Source organism: Mycteria americana, chromosome 6 (assembly GCF_035582795.1).
Source record: "Mycteria americana isolate JAX WOST 10 ecotype Jacksonville Zoo and Gardens chromosome 6, USCA_MyAme_1.0, whole genome shotgun sequence".
Classification (NCBI taxonomy): domain Eukaryota; kingdom Metazoa; phylum Chordata; class Aves; order Ciconiiformes; family Ciconiidae; genus Mycteria; species Mycteria americana.
In genome coordinates, this window is record NC_134370.1 from 9,854,153 (window position 1) to 9,868,757 (window position 14,605).

At 38.9% G+C, this 14,605-nt stretch overlaps 1 protein-coding gene across 2 annotated transcripts in view; it reads right to left on the reverse strand.

The window, feature by feature from the left end:
- Positions 1-5,604: 5,604 nt before the first annotated feature.
- The window catches only part of FHIP2A (FHF complex subunit HOOK interacting protein 2A), a 36,210-nt gene continuing 27,209 nt past the window's right edge, over positions 5,605-14,605 (reverse strand). For both annotated transcript variants that reach the window (XM_075504481.1, XM_075504480.1), the window contains 3 exons: positions 11,335-11,475; positions 10,166-10,269; positions 5,605-10,072 (listed from right to left, as the gene is read on the reverse strand). In XM_075504481.1, the coding sequence (XP_075360596.1) occupies positions 9,967-10,072; positions 10,166-10,269; positions 11,335-11,475 (351 nt within the window). In that variant the 3' untranslated portion in view covers positions 5,605-9,966. The remainder of the gene's footprint in view (positions 10,073-10,165; positions 10,270-11,334; positions 11,476-14,605) is intronic.

Sequence of the window (14,605 nt, forward strand, 5' to 3'; positions counted from 1 at the left end):
CAGACAAAGCAAGCCTGATGTGCCTCAGCCCTGTGGCCTTGCAAACTCAGCACAAAACCTGTGGCCTGTTACTTGCAATGGCAATACAATATAACAGGGTTACACATCTGCGTTATTATTCTGTTCTTAAGTTTCTTATTTGCTTCCCATCCAACTCAGACACTGCTAATACCCAGCTTCATAGCCAAGGTAGGGAGCTGCAGGCATGGGGATCAGCCCAATATCAGGTGTTCACTGTTCACCTGCCTTAATTAAAAACAACTCATTAAATACTGCATGCGGGATTGGTGCCTCCTTGGCTGTGTTTATAAAATTTCATGGAGCCTCTGGAATAAATGGTACTGAATTAATAAAGCTATAAATAGGTTAATCAGGTGGAATCTTCAGCTGCTAAAATAGTTGAGTTACACAATTATACTGACCTTGGCTAATGATGGTGCAAGTTTTCTTTATCGAATTTCAGTTTCAACCTGGAGATAATCTTCATCTGGCACCTGGGTCAGCTTGCTCTTGAAGTCCATACTTTTCCACTGAAGTAACAAACCACGAGGCCAATGTTGGAGCAATTTCTTGGGGGCTTCTGATAATTCTTGGTATAGCTGCTGAGCATAGAAAGTTTCTGTAGAAAACTGAGTCAAGACTAAGAAGTCAAGCCCCTTCTGCCACACAGTTTAATACCTGAAGAGCTGAAAAGATGAATTGCACCTATATAGCTTGTACTTTAAAAAGTTAAATGAAGTCTATATATGTAATTCCTCTGTGACAGCTTCCTCTATTAATAGACTAAGTCATCCAGCTGTCACACGGAGAAAAAACCATATTCATCACTCAAAACCACAAACCCAACAAAATTGCTCAGATTACTCAGCGTCATCTCAGTGTGTGGATAGTAAGCAAACTGCTTAAAAATAACTAAACAAGTAGCAGAAGAAGATACAGTGATCAGGGGTAAAAAGTAATATGTTCCTTGAAATGGCACCAACTGCTGCATATGCTGGCTGGAATTAGTAGTGTCACATTATTTACAGTTCTCACACCTTTGCTTCTTTCTGAAATAAAATGAAATAAACAAATAATGCTTTAGAGGATAAGTATATATACCATAATCCCAAACTGTCCATCATAATGTACTTCCACTTTCTACCTCAAAAGTAAAGTATAGAATTTTTTTGTGTTGCAGCTTTTCCCTCTTAGACAAAACCAGCCAGAACACTCCTTGTCAGCACCTCACTTGAGAGACATAAACTTGAGAGAGTGGTTTTGAAGCTGTGGTACTGTCCCACTGGTTGAACAGACCACATTTAATCATATCAAGGCATTTATTTTTTCATTATTCTGTTTGGTTGATATTTAGAAACAAAAAGGCAACCCTATTTTAGAAATTTGCAATTAGAATCATATTAGTAGATTAAATTGACATTTGGAATTAATTATAAAAGGAGAAAAAAAGGGTTTGTGCTGACTCTTGATCTTTTAGAATGTAAAAATAAGGTCTGATAAATCTAGTTTCCTGCATATTTGCCATCTTGGAAACATCAAGGTTTATTGTGATTTGTTGGTTGATATTAAACCAACTCCTTATTTAATGAACCAAGCTGAGATCATGGCTCCAGAGAAGGAGACATTTAACATATATAGCATGAAACTGCTCGCACAATTTTGATGCATGATTTACCCAGTATTACTATTACTTTTCCTAAATTCCAGCAAAAAGTCAGGGAACAGCAGAATTCTAAGCTGTTAATGTAAGGTCTTATTTACTAACAGCAAAGCTGTCTTCTGGCATATGGCTATGAGAGGGTAATACTTCAGTTACCACGGGCTTAAATGTGTCTCCTACATGATCCTGACAAGTTTTTGCCTATGTAAGCAAGGCCAAGAGATCTGGGCGACTAAATTTTGATCCCAAATTCTTCAGGCTTTGGTTCCTTAGGAATTTGTGTTCGATTATTTGAAAAAAGAAGGACCATCAAAACAATAAAATTTTGAGCAATCAGAAATATGAAATATATACAAAGTATATATTTCATATCTATAGGAAATATGGTTGTCCTGTCCTTGGCTTATGCTTTACTTCTGTGGTAACGCTGTGAGATCCCCTCTGTGGGTTACAAACTATTGTACTTCCCTTGGTCCAAGACACCAGTTGTCCCACACCTGCCTTAGCAGACCCAGGTCCTCTGTCCCTGCGCCGAGCTGGTATAAAATATGGCTGTTGGCAAGCTCAGAACTGTTGCCAGGTCACTACTTGTGCAGGCATGTTCTTTAAATCAGTAGAAGGCATCTCCTTAAACATCTGTCTTTTGAACACAACCAAGCTATGCAGTTTACTTCAGGCATCATAAGAAACTCATGAACCCTATTTTTTCTTCTCTGATAATTTTCATTCCTGTTTTCCTTCTGAAAAACTTAAAACATTATTAGAAATGCCAAAATGAGATTGAGAAGCAGAGAGTGAAGACTTCGTGTCATTTCTAACGATGGCAGAGTTCCCACTGATTTCAGCGTGCTCGGGTTTTCCTTCTGATCCCACATTTGCTATGTAGATAGGATTTCCCATATAGATCCTGCAGCTGGCCCTGGGTGGACAGAAGCAGCCGTGCTTTTGTCTGTATTGTCCTTAACACTCCCTGCCTGCTGAGCTGCACAAGCTGCTGACTGCAGAATCCCCACGGTGAAGGACAAGACAAAAAAACACTTTCAGGGATTTGAAAGGATGGAATTAACAAGGCAGGAGAATGTGAGTCTCAAAAGGCAGGATAAACAATACAAAGACTGCTTTCCCTTACGGGAAGCTGAAAGGAAAATTGTCTGGAAATATGCACAGTGTTGATGGACATCCTGCTAACAGTAAAAATAGGAGTCTCCGGAAACCTTAGGAAATAAAAATTCATGACCCAAATTAAGAAATTCAAACTTGACAGGTGCTTCCTGTGGATGCGGAGATGAGGGAGGTAGAAGTGGGTTTCTCAAGTGAAGGATAATGAGGACTCAGAGCACAGGTAATTTGTTTCTTCTCTCCAAGGCAGCTCAGCATGGGGGGGATCCTGGCCCCGCTAATCAAGCTGTAGTGTAATGGGTGCCGCTTCTGCAAAGAGGTTATTATGTAACTGAGTTGCATTTTGGAAGGCTGAAAATTGCTTTCTCAGATTGCAGCAACTTTCCTCATTGTAGATGCTCAAGTGGATCAGTCCATCTCACTGCTTTCTAGCAGAACAAATACAAGTTATTCAGGAGCCGTTAGTTAGCTGGGAGTCTGAGGATGTAAATGGCTGTTTACTTCATTGTCTCACCGACACAGGCTGGTTTCCTCTTGAACCATTCAATGTTGTTTCCAGTCTGGTTTTGAAGGTGTGAGGTTACAGGCTCCTTCTACTTCTGGTCTAGCAGCATTCATGGTCGGGAAGTTTTCATTGACAATGAGTATCAGTTTTCCGCAATGACATGACTTCATTCTTAATTGCATTCTGATAAATTAGGCTCCATAATTCCTTCAGTCTTGGAGCTTAAGGCTTTCAAATCTTTTTATTGGGAAGTAATGATCCTCTAACCCCAAGCCATAATTTAACTATGCTAAACTTAAGTTACCTCTGTTGCCCTCCTCTCTTAAATCCGTTTAGTATCTTTTGCTGTTTTCTGCAGAGCTTCCTGTAGTCTTGTTATATGTTGTTACTCAGCACAACAACTTACACTTTCGGCTGCTTCATCTCTCCAAACTGGAAATGGAATACTATACGCCTTGAAACATATTATGCAGATGTCTTGTTTCTGCTGTCCCCAGTGCAAATTTCCAAAGCAGGTTTATACTTCCCACCTAGGGCTTCCTGTGGAGGATACCCTTCCTCTTTTCAACAGTTGTTACTTCAGAGAACTGTTCACTTTAGAATATAATGAGGTTCACGTTTTTTGAAAATGAAGGTGATTAAGAGAATATGATTTTCTTCATGATCTTACAGCCTAGCACTGTAATGGGATCCTTCCTTTCACATGTTTCCATATTTTTCAGTACGTAAAATGTTTTACCAGAGGGAGGGGACACCATTCAAACCCCTACTGAATTATGATGCTGGAGAGCAGAAAGGCAAAGCCAGCAAGATTACAAGATCAAAGTTACAAGACACTGACAAAGCTGTCAGTTCCACAGCGCTATTCTAGCAGATTTTATACGACCAGCAGCATTTATTGTAATAACCAGCAGGAATTTAATGAATCATAGTTCAGAATATATATACCATCCTAGCAAGGGCAATTTAAATAGCCTGGTGAGATACCGCATTCCAAGATGCATCTTTTTCTCCTCACAGATCTGACTCCAAAGGCAATGCCAGCAACCGGTCCAAACTTGTAAAATTTAACTTTTCACACTTTTTTTTTTGGCATTCCCAAGAAACTTATGACACCCGAAAACTTTAATCCACCATATGCTTCACTTGATTCCTAAATTGTTCTTCAGTTCTCTTTCTCATCCTCCAAAGGGAACCTCAGCTGATAAAGGATGCGCCAGGAACATACGGATTTAGGCCAAAAGGGCTCATACAAGTTGTGACAGATTCACTTCTCTGGGCATTAATCCACTTTAATCCAATTGGATCACATACCAAACTAGCAAAATCCTTGAGGCTTTGACAGCACCAGTTCTGTTAATATTTAAAGGTTAACAAATTCAGTAGATCCTGCGCTACTTGTATCTACATTGAGAGCTTTGACTGAGAATCTGTAAAATGAGTTAATGAATATGAAGTAGAGACCACATACTGACAATACTGTTTTTTTTCCAGTAGGATGTAGAGCCCCAAAATCTTGCATCAGAGTGCAAGTGCCGTAAGATTATCATGCTTCAATAATCCAGTCATTTCAAGGATATGAAGTAAGAGAAAAATACAAGAAGATATAAAATGTGCAATTTTGATACAACTTCCTCACTGCTTGAGGAACCAAAGTGTCCCTAAATCTCTAAGTGCCTCACGCAGGCACAGCAAATAAATGATCTGGGGTGGGAGATGACAATCTCTGAGACCCAAGAGGATGGGGGAAAGATGCCGAGAGCTATAAAAAAATCTGTCAAGTGTATCATCTTGCTGTAGCGCTCTTGTTAAAGATGCAAGAGCACTTGCAGCTGTTAAATACTGAGAAGGAGAAACAGCTTAACATCCAAGTGCAGCCCTCAGAGGGGATCTTACAGAGCAATGAGATTTTTAAAAAGCTGATGAAAACTTGAAGGATACCAAAACTAGATGAGATACTACGAAAAAATACCCAACAAATACAATTCTAAAATATAAAAAAACATACATAAAAACCTATGTATAAAAGCCTTCCTCAAAGGCTCTGAAGAAAGAAATGACGCTTACTCACATACATGACGTTTGTACCCAATTCAATAAACCCATGTTGTGACTGACGCACTCTGCACTCAAATGCAATAGAAAACCAAGGTCTTGACCAGCTGCAGTCTTGAAAGATATTAGGGCTCTTCAGGAAGAGCAGATGTTAATGTGTGTTCAGGATGACTCCATCCTGGCTGTTTCCCTTAGCTTCCAGTTTTCATGGGCAAGAGTATGCTGATTCACTCCGAGCCCTGCACAGTATAGTGGTACAGCACAGTACAAGAAACAGGTTTATTCCAGAAGATGCTGCAGTGACAGACTCAAAATAATTGAAAGGACTTCAGGATGTAATAAAAATAAATGACAGGACTTCAGGATTAAAGGCATGATGTAAAATGTTAAAACATTTTCTATCCCAAGGTCATCCATACAAAACCTATTATGGATTCCGTAATAACAGAAGCAGTCGCTTCACTGAAATTAATTTATTTTGAGAATACCCCTTTTAATCCTCCATGCATTTTTTAGCACAAAAAGTTGGATTTTATCACAACCTCCTTCATAAAACTTAATATTGTATGTCTGGTAATGTGGCTGTTTCAACAATTCCTCATTGGAAATCCCACACCTGTGAAACCTTGGCAACGCTGTCAGTAAGTGACCTACACAAAGTTTAATAGAAAAATTTTACTGAATATCCTCTGTTTAATGTAAACAAGGCAGGAGGCAAAACAAGGAGTATATATTTTATATAGTTACACTATTTTACAGGGCACAGAAAGTATTGAGGATCATGGTTTGAAAACCCCATATGATATGCAATATCAGATATGGATTTTCCATGTAGCTCCAAGTCTATTACATAATCCTTCGATTTCACCTAGCACTTCAGTTTAGTATTTCTTTTAGCAAGACAAATAGCAATAATAAAATGTCATCTGTGAAATTACATAGCAGGTTATGGTAGAAATTACCATGCATTTACAACGCCATTCCACGATTACTTGTGCCCTGTAAAATCAAGTGTGACGACTGTTACACTAATTGTAGTGTAAGCAAGCTCGGGTTTCTGGTCCTTATATATATATATATGTATATATATATATACATAGGTGATGTACAACCAGACTCAAGCTGTGTATCAAATCACAGCTTTTATATTGCACAGACAAATACATAGTAAGAACATTACACAGACAGGATGTGAATACCAGGAATATTACAGTCATATGAGGAACTAAGGACAAACTTGTTCTACCGGAGCTAGCACATGGCTTATTACAAAATTTTCTATATCGGAGTCTAAATCAAATACATACTATAAATGGCAAAAAAGTAAAAAATGTGCCTATTTACACACATGTGCATCAGGGTTAAAATGTGGTTTGGATCTGCTTTTTGAAATCAAAAATTTTTCTAGTATTACCTCTCAAGTATTTAAATCTAATGCTAGAGGCCGTATTTTCTAAGGTGATAAGCACTTGCATTTCCTACTGACATCTGGGGGATCTGCATACGCTGTGAAGTTCAGGCCATATATTTTCTCAGGTGTCTATCTCTGGGTAATAAATAACCACATACAAACACACGCATACAGAAACAAAATGGGCACCTCAACAACATGCATAGGTTGGAAAGGTGAAAACATGGGCCTGAACTAACTTCCAACCTTTTTTTTTTTTTAAAAAAAGTGCATGAAGAATATCACCACAAAAAATAATTAAATGAGTTCCATCTCTTAAGGAAGATTAACTCACTTTTACAAAAATAAAAGTCATCGTCATCCTGTATGGTAATTAAGGGTTTGTAGGCAGCACTTACAAAAGCAGTTTAGGCTAAAGCAACTTTAAGGATTGCTTCACTTCTATCAGGATGGATCCATATCTTATAAATTTATCAACTAAATAACATTTGGTTTGCAAGAACATCACCAGTGTTGCTGGAGACCAAACAATTGTATCCTGAATTTAAGAGTGCTTACAGTTCTATCTACTTATTTTTCTCATGGACAAGCATGAAAGAATTGTGTTTGCAGCTCGGTAGACTGTTTTCCATTAAAATGCCACAGAGGTTGCAGCAGTCCTTCCAGAAGCTGACTGATACAATTCCTTACAGTGTAATGAGCTCAGGTATCAGTGAAAACAACAACAACAACAACAACAAAAGAGGTGATGTTAATGCTTTCATTTGAGAAGAGGCATCTCTTGAATGGCTTTATAAATAGTTATATTACTTAGAATGCTCTTGCAAGTTTTGTTTAACATTTCTCTCACTTTTGTTTCTAGGACTATTATCACTTCCAGTTTCCACTGAAATTGGGACATCAGAAGTATTCCGGAACAGACACTTAAAAAAAATAAATAATGCAAGTAGAAAATTTGAGAAAAAAGTAATTAAGCTCAAGCAAAGCCAACAAAGACCCAAATTCAGTAAAGCATCAGCATTTGTGCTCAACAGCTTAACTCTGTTGACATAACAGATTGTGATTTAGGAATAAAATTCTTGAAATTAAGCTTATGTTTAACTGCTTTGCTGAACTGGGACCTTATTGATAACAAATGTATGTATTAAACATCACTCTGCATAGACATTTACATGTTCTAAACTATGTGTCAGGTATGTTACATTAATGAAGCTTCTAATATGGACTGACTGCAATACATACCACTAAAAATTATTTGCTACTTTCAAGGTATGTTTCCAAAGAACAAAAATGAAAGAAGTGTCATTTTTTTAAACTTTATCCTACTATGCAACTTTGACCTGAAAACACTTTGGGACTAAATTCAGCTAAAAAAAAAGGAGGTGAGGAAGTAAAACATGCTTTTGTTTGCCAGATAAATGCAAATACTGAATACAGGTTTTACCTGCCAAAATGTTTCCCCAGTTCCAGAACTGCTCTCTCCAGCTGAACCTGTACTGGAAGCTTTTACAGCAGGACCCTCTTCACTGTTTGGACAAGAATGAATTTAGCCCATTAACTGTGACTCTGTTCTAATTAACCTGCTAACTTAAAAGGCCTTTCAACATCCAGGTTCCATAAATATTAAAAAAAAAAGACCTCAAAAGGCATGGATTCAGAGCAGAATCTGATTCTAGGTACAGTCATGTAAATCCAGAAAAATTCTAGTGTAAATCAGTCCATATTTGTGTATCAGCAATCACATCTGAAATGGGCATTAGCTGTGCAAATGGGATAGTAAGAAAGACAAACAAAGAAATACAATGTAAACACAAGGAGCTAAACTCTACCTTGCCTGCCTACGCTACTACATTTATAGGAGGGGAAAGAGGTACTACACACCTCTGCGGAGAGCAGGACAGGTCTCTCATCCAAGTCATGCAGTGTGACTTGAAGGCTGAAGCACAGCCACCCGAACCTGCCAGTGCATATGTGGCAGTGAGCAGCAAGAACTGTCTGAAGTGCAGGCTGCCATCACGCTAGAGAAACAGAAGCAAAGCATGCTGAAGTCCGAATGGGCCCTCCGCTTGCAATGCAAATGCCTGCCCTGGCTGATAGTATCCATATTGAAAAAGATTCACCGACAGACATTTCTGCATCCCAGCACTATGAAAAGCAGGTGTAAATTTTGGTCCTATATATGGAATCATCATTTTAACTGAATTGGCATCAGTCATTCTTTTGCTGGACACTACTGCTATGGTTAGATAAGCAATAAAAACATTAAAAATGACAGAATGTTTATGCTGCCAATTTTCAAGGCACAAAAGATTCTTAAACCAATTCAGGTTAAATACCAATTTAAAAGAAATTAAAAATACTGTTTCAGCAACAACTACTAGTGACCTATAATTAACTTCCCTGGAAAGGTGACATGAGTCAAGCAACTAGAGTTCACATGGAAAAACCTAAAGCAAATCTAGTTACACAGATAACCTGAAGAGCCATCACTTGGAATGACAGAGACAAACATGCTAGAAACATGTACACTTCAGATATATTTGTTATGGATGTGATGTTGAATCAGGATTAATTCCATTAGTATTGATTTTATACTGATATATCTCTTGGAGTAATCCATTGGGGAATCAAGCTCAGAGTTGTCTTTAAGATTCACCAAAACAACGATCCCTCATTAATATATCCCACTATATATTGGTGGATTTTTGGAACCTCTCTTCATTTTTAATAATATACATTGCAACTATAGTTGTGATTTCCTTTCACGTATCCAACTAAAAAGAAAAAGAATTAAGACATAAAAATGTTATAAAATTAATTTGCTTTTTAAAAGTAATATGGTCACAAAAAGCGAATTGGCGCCTGTGAGCCCCAGAACATACAACAGACCCAACTCTAAACATTGTCATTATAACAGAATAACCAAGGTCTGATGTCTGTGGTTCTTCATGCAGTTTTTGCAGCTCTTCACACAGTGGCTAGAAATGCTATATATTGGTTTCTCCCAAAACACCTTCAATCATATTCTAGGTCCATTTGAATCCCTCTCTCTTGCAATGTCAACATCTGGCAAGAGTAACTTGTCTTCCAATTCTGCCAAATGTCAACTGACGCTTTGCCAGGAGGCACCACCTCTTCTTATCTGGGTGTTGTCAATAGTCTTTTTGACTGAAACAGGCTAGGTGGTTTTACAGCCCGGCTACTCATCAAGGCTGCTTATGGTGTAGATGAGGCATGATACTTCACAAATGCAATTGCTGCCAGCTCTTTGCAGAATTCTTCCAGCACAATCACGCCCTCTAGTAACGTCATGTGGTCAATGCTGAGAAAGAGAAAAAAAATCAGCAGAGAATCAGGGCTGGCACACACAAAAACCAGCCGTGGGTCTTGGAGAATATGCAATGTGTTTACTCACATGGGCCCTTCCGGCTCCAAGCCCAGCAGGCGTTTTCTGACCAGCAGAAGTTTGGGAGTGAAATCTGGGATCCGCTGGATTCTAACCATGAGGTCCCCAACGACCTGTAAAGCACAATGCCATCAACACACAAAATTAACACCTTCGCAGAGTGCCTGGCAGCAAGGTTAAATGACAGCCTTCAGTGCCTGGGATGCAGACCCACGTCAGCATCCTCACAAAACAACATGCAGAGTACCTGCTCTGCCCCCAAAAAGGGTGAGTGGGCGCAGAAGGTAAAATGATACAAAAGGACAGGAACTCTGGAGCCTTAGTTGCTGTTGCCACAAATGGCATTACTTAATTATGTCAATGATTAATTTGTCTTAGTAAATGTTGACGCAGGCAATTGACCAGTAAATTCCTGGGTTTAGGGAAAGGACAAGGGGAGAGAGTGAAGATTGTATTTTGAAATGGGGAAGGCTGCTGGGAAAAAGGGAGCTAAGCCCTCCATTAGTATTGGTTAAGCACCATTAATAGGCTCCTGACCAGCTTAATAACAGCTGGTGCGTGGGGTGGGCGAGGGATCTCTGACTGAGAAGACTGCAGTGTGACAGGCACCCAGCCAGCACTTCTAGGATGCAGGTCTGGCAGGAAGAGATGGAATCAGAGAGGGAAAGGAAGGGGACTTTCGAAAAATCCAGGACTTCATTGTCAAGAACAGCCTTCATCAGAAAAAAAAGAGGATGAGCAAGAGATATACATCCAGGCTCAGGGTATTCAGGAGTGTCCTTTGCTTGTGTGCGAATCAAAGCCATCTCTTTCCCATCCAGGTGCAAACCTGTACTTGGCCTGTTCTTACAGCACTACCTGACGTTGCCTGCAGGTGACAACAATGTCACCTAGTCTGATTTAAAGCAACATCATTGCTAGAGGCGACATTTTGATCTACACAATGAAACTAAGCGAACAAACAATTTTGAAGACATGAGGACACAGAAATGCATTTTCCAATGTTTTTGGTAGAAAATCCAAAATCTTCATTCAAATCAAGAGCATAAGTATCTACTTTCAGTGAGAAGCCATTTGCCAACTTAAACTACCCAGCAACTACTACCACTAACTACAAAGTTACTAAATATATCACTGCTGTATAGCTGTATGTAAATATTAACTGTGTGTTTACTCACCCTGACAATAACAGAGAAGAGAGACCTGCAGCCAGAAGCTAGGTTTACATAAGGATCCAAAAGGTATTCATGTATATGAGGATGGGGAAACAAGGACAGTTTGGACAACACTGACGTAACTTGTAAATTTACATCGTAGGGCTGCAAAAAAAGAAAAACACAGTGCTTAGTTATTTTCATGCTGGCTTCTTTTCATCCAGCCAGTGTCTGTTTAACTAATGGAACCTTATATACAGGGTTATGAATAAATAAAGATAAAAAGTTATATTAGAAGACAGGCCCAAAACCTCTGCTTTCCACAACAGGAGTGATGTGAATATGACAGTTAGGTATTAGATGTTATTATCTGTATAACTGCTACAACCACTTGAAGCTTTTGCACACTTGTTTATTGTAGGATAAGTCCTCTTCCTGTAAAACATTTCTTCAGCTCAGTAGCTAAACAAATAGCATAGAATCAGCCTAGATTAAACATCTGCTTGCTTCTCCTGGATAACTGTAAAGTATATGAGCTCAGGAAATTGAGAGAGACAAATCCATGTTTACGGCTAATATGGTATTTCTCTTCTACTTTCTTTTCTCTTCGAAAGAACCGTTCCAGAAGGCCTGGTCATCTTGTGGCAGCATGCTACAGGAGATGAGACAGTCCTAGGCTGGGAAAGCAGCAGGAAATTCTGAGCTTCTTCTCTACCTCCTTTCCCCAAATCAACTAAATGGGAGAGGCAACACTGTCAGATGCTGGAAGATGCTAAACAGTCATAAGGAAAAAAATAGTACCTAACTTTCTAGGAAAAAAATAGTGCCTAGCTTAAAGGATTTTACCATTCCAGTGAGAAACTCATTTCCATAAAATGCACGTTTCTTTATGTTCCAAGTACTTTTTTTTCCATCTTTGATTTTCTCATCACAGTGAAAACAAGCTGACATTTTAATTCAGCTCAAAATTTGCAAACTAGTGGAATTTCCTTCCATCTGTTCAGTGGTGGAACAGACTACATTGACAAAAGATGGACAGACATTCCCTTGGTACACCCCTATGCCAGTCTGAAGATGTTACCAACACCCAGATGGTTTAACTTAACCTTGTTGATTTTACCTGAAGTGGATTACAGGGCCCTCACTCAGTCTCTTTGACTGCATATTGGCAGTAACATCCTCAGTGGCATAGCCACATCTAGAAGAGGATGACTTCATGGCCTCAAATTATCATCTTTATGCTCTCAAGTTAGCATCCCACTGAAGAACCAGAGAACAGATTCTTCCCTTTTCCAGACTGTAAGATTTGGAAGAATTCGGCGTCAAATTAAGATAGATATATTTAGATATGTCTACATGTCTAAGCTCACATTAGCCTACTCAACAGAGATCTGACACTTGATACACTTGCCCACACACAAACATCTCGTGCCATCTCAGATGCTCAAGAGTATCGGCTGGTCTCTTGACAGTTCCACAGAGGGTGGATCCTGCAAGATCTGTGTTGTAACCGCAAGCTTGTGGGAATATCTTGGGCATCACAAAAATGGCAACAGACACCTCAGTTCAGGGAACTGAGTCGAGCTTTCAGTCAATACAGTCAAGGAAGCCGAGATGGTGATTCACTTCACACTAAAAGACACACCTACTTGCTTTTCAGTCTAACAGCTCCAGAGAATACTAGGGCTGTTCTGACAAAATTTCTACTGACTAGATGTGGACACCTAACTAATATTTAGGTACGTTATTCCTGAATTCATTACCACACACTGTTGCATTGCAAAGGGAGTTGTCTTAAGATCTTTTGAAGTGAAAGCACATATTTCTCCCAGTCAGTAGCAGTTATTTCTGTACCTGATATTCCAGCAATAGATTCATCCCAATCTTCTAACAAATGAAGCTTTCAGGCCCTGGACCAGAGATGTTATAGGTAAAAGAGATCACTACATTTTGAGTTATTGTGGAAAAGTTACTCAGCAGACAGACACACAAATTCCTTCCATAAATTCATTCCACTGTCTACCTAGCTGAACCGTAGGAGAAGGTCTGTAGAGTTGTCTGAGTCAGTCAATTCATTAGGAAGCTTTGAGGCCATGAGCATTATCTGGTGTTCACAAGAAGAGAAGGAAACCAAGTAGCAACACGTGCTACATTGTTCAGACAGATTGATGTTGTGATTTGAACTAATTGAGAGCATTAAGGAAAGCTGCTTCTTCACACAGAGCTTTTATTTCCGTCCATATGTCAGCAGACTCAGTAAGACAGCCTTATGTCAGATAACATCCTAAAAAAATTCTCTATAACTAAAAAGGTTAAAACCAGCAAAATTTGCAGTTCAGGAAATTTTTACAAAATTCTTAGGAAACGGTCAGTTCCATAGAAATGCATAATATTAACAGGAGGAAGGAGGTACTGTCTAGCAGATGAGGTACTGGATTTGAACAGCCTTGAAACAAGTTACTTCACTTGTGTGCCTCAGCTATCTTCTGTCAGAAACCAGGTTAATGATACCTACCACCTCTGCAAAGTTTTCTCATATCTATTGATAAAAGCTGATAAAAATACAAGAACTACCTATAGTATTGTGACAAAGTAAAAAAGACATTGAACACAATCTGTAAGTAGTACTGTGTCCCCACTAAAGGCTCTTCAACATTTTTCACTTTGTCTGGACATTAGCACCCGTTATGTCAAATTTGTCATTGATAGGACCCAGGTTTTGTTGTTTTGGGTTTCGGTTTTTTTTCTATGTGATTTATGTATTTCACTGTAAATAACCCCTAGGAATTTCAGTTTGGTTTTCAGGACAGGGTTTTGGTATGATGTAATAAGAATTTACCCCTTCAGTCTGATTCAGGCAGTTCATTTTAATTCTTCTGGAGTCAAGAACCATTTTTGACACCACAGATCGGAACACTTTGCTTGACTAACCCAAATGTGTGTCATGCTGACAGGCAGTATATCAAAAGGGGCACTGTGCTTCCATGCCAGATGCTACTTTTGTTGTAGTCATACGTATCTGACACTCAGGTGTTTCTCGGGGGATATAACTTGGGATCTTTACTTCTTGTAATTTATGTGTCATTGCTCAGAGAATGACAAGAGAAGACTGTTTTTCCTAAAAGCTGGTGATGCCCAGTTTTCTTCATGACTCTCATCCATAACCATTTCAGCTAGTGAAGTGTGCAGAATGTTTACTGGAAGAAAAACCCTGAGAATATGCAATATAGTATTGTGTATTTTGGAAGTATTTGGCTTTCTTTTCTGACTTCTGAATTATAAAAGTTGGTACTCT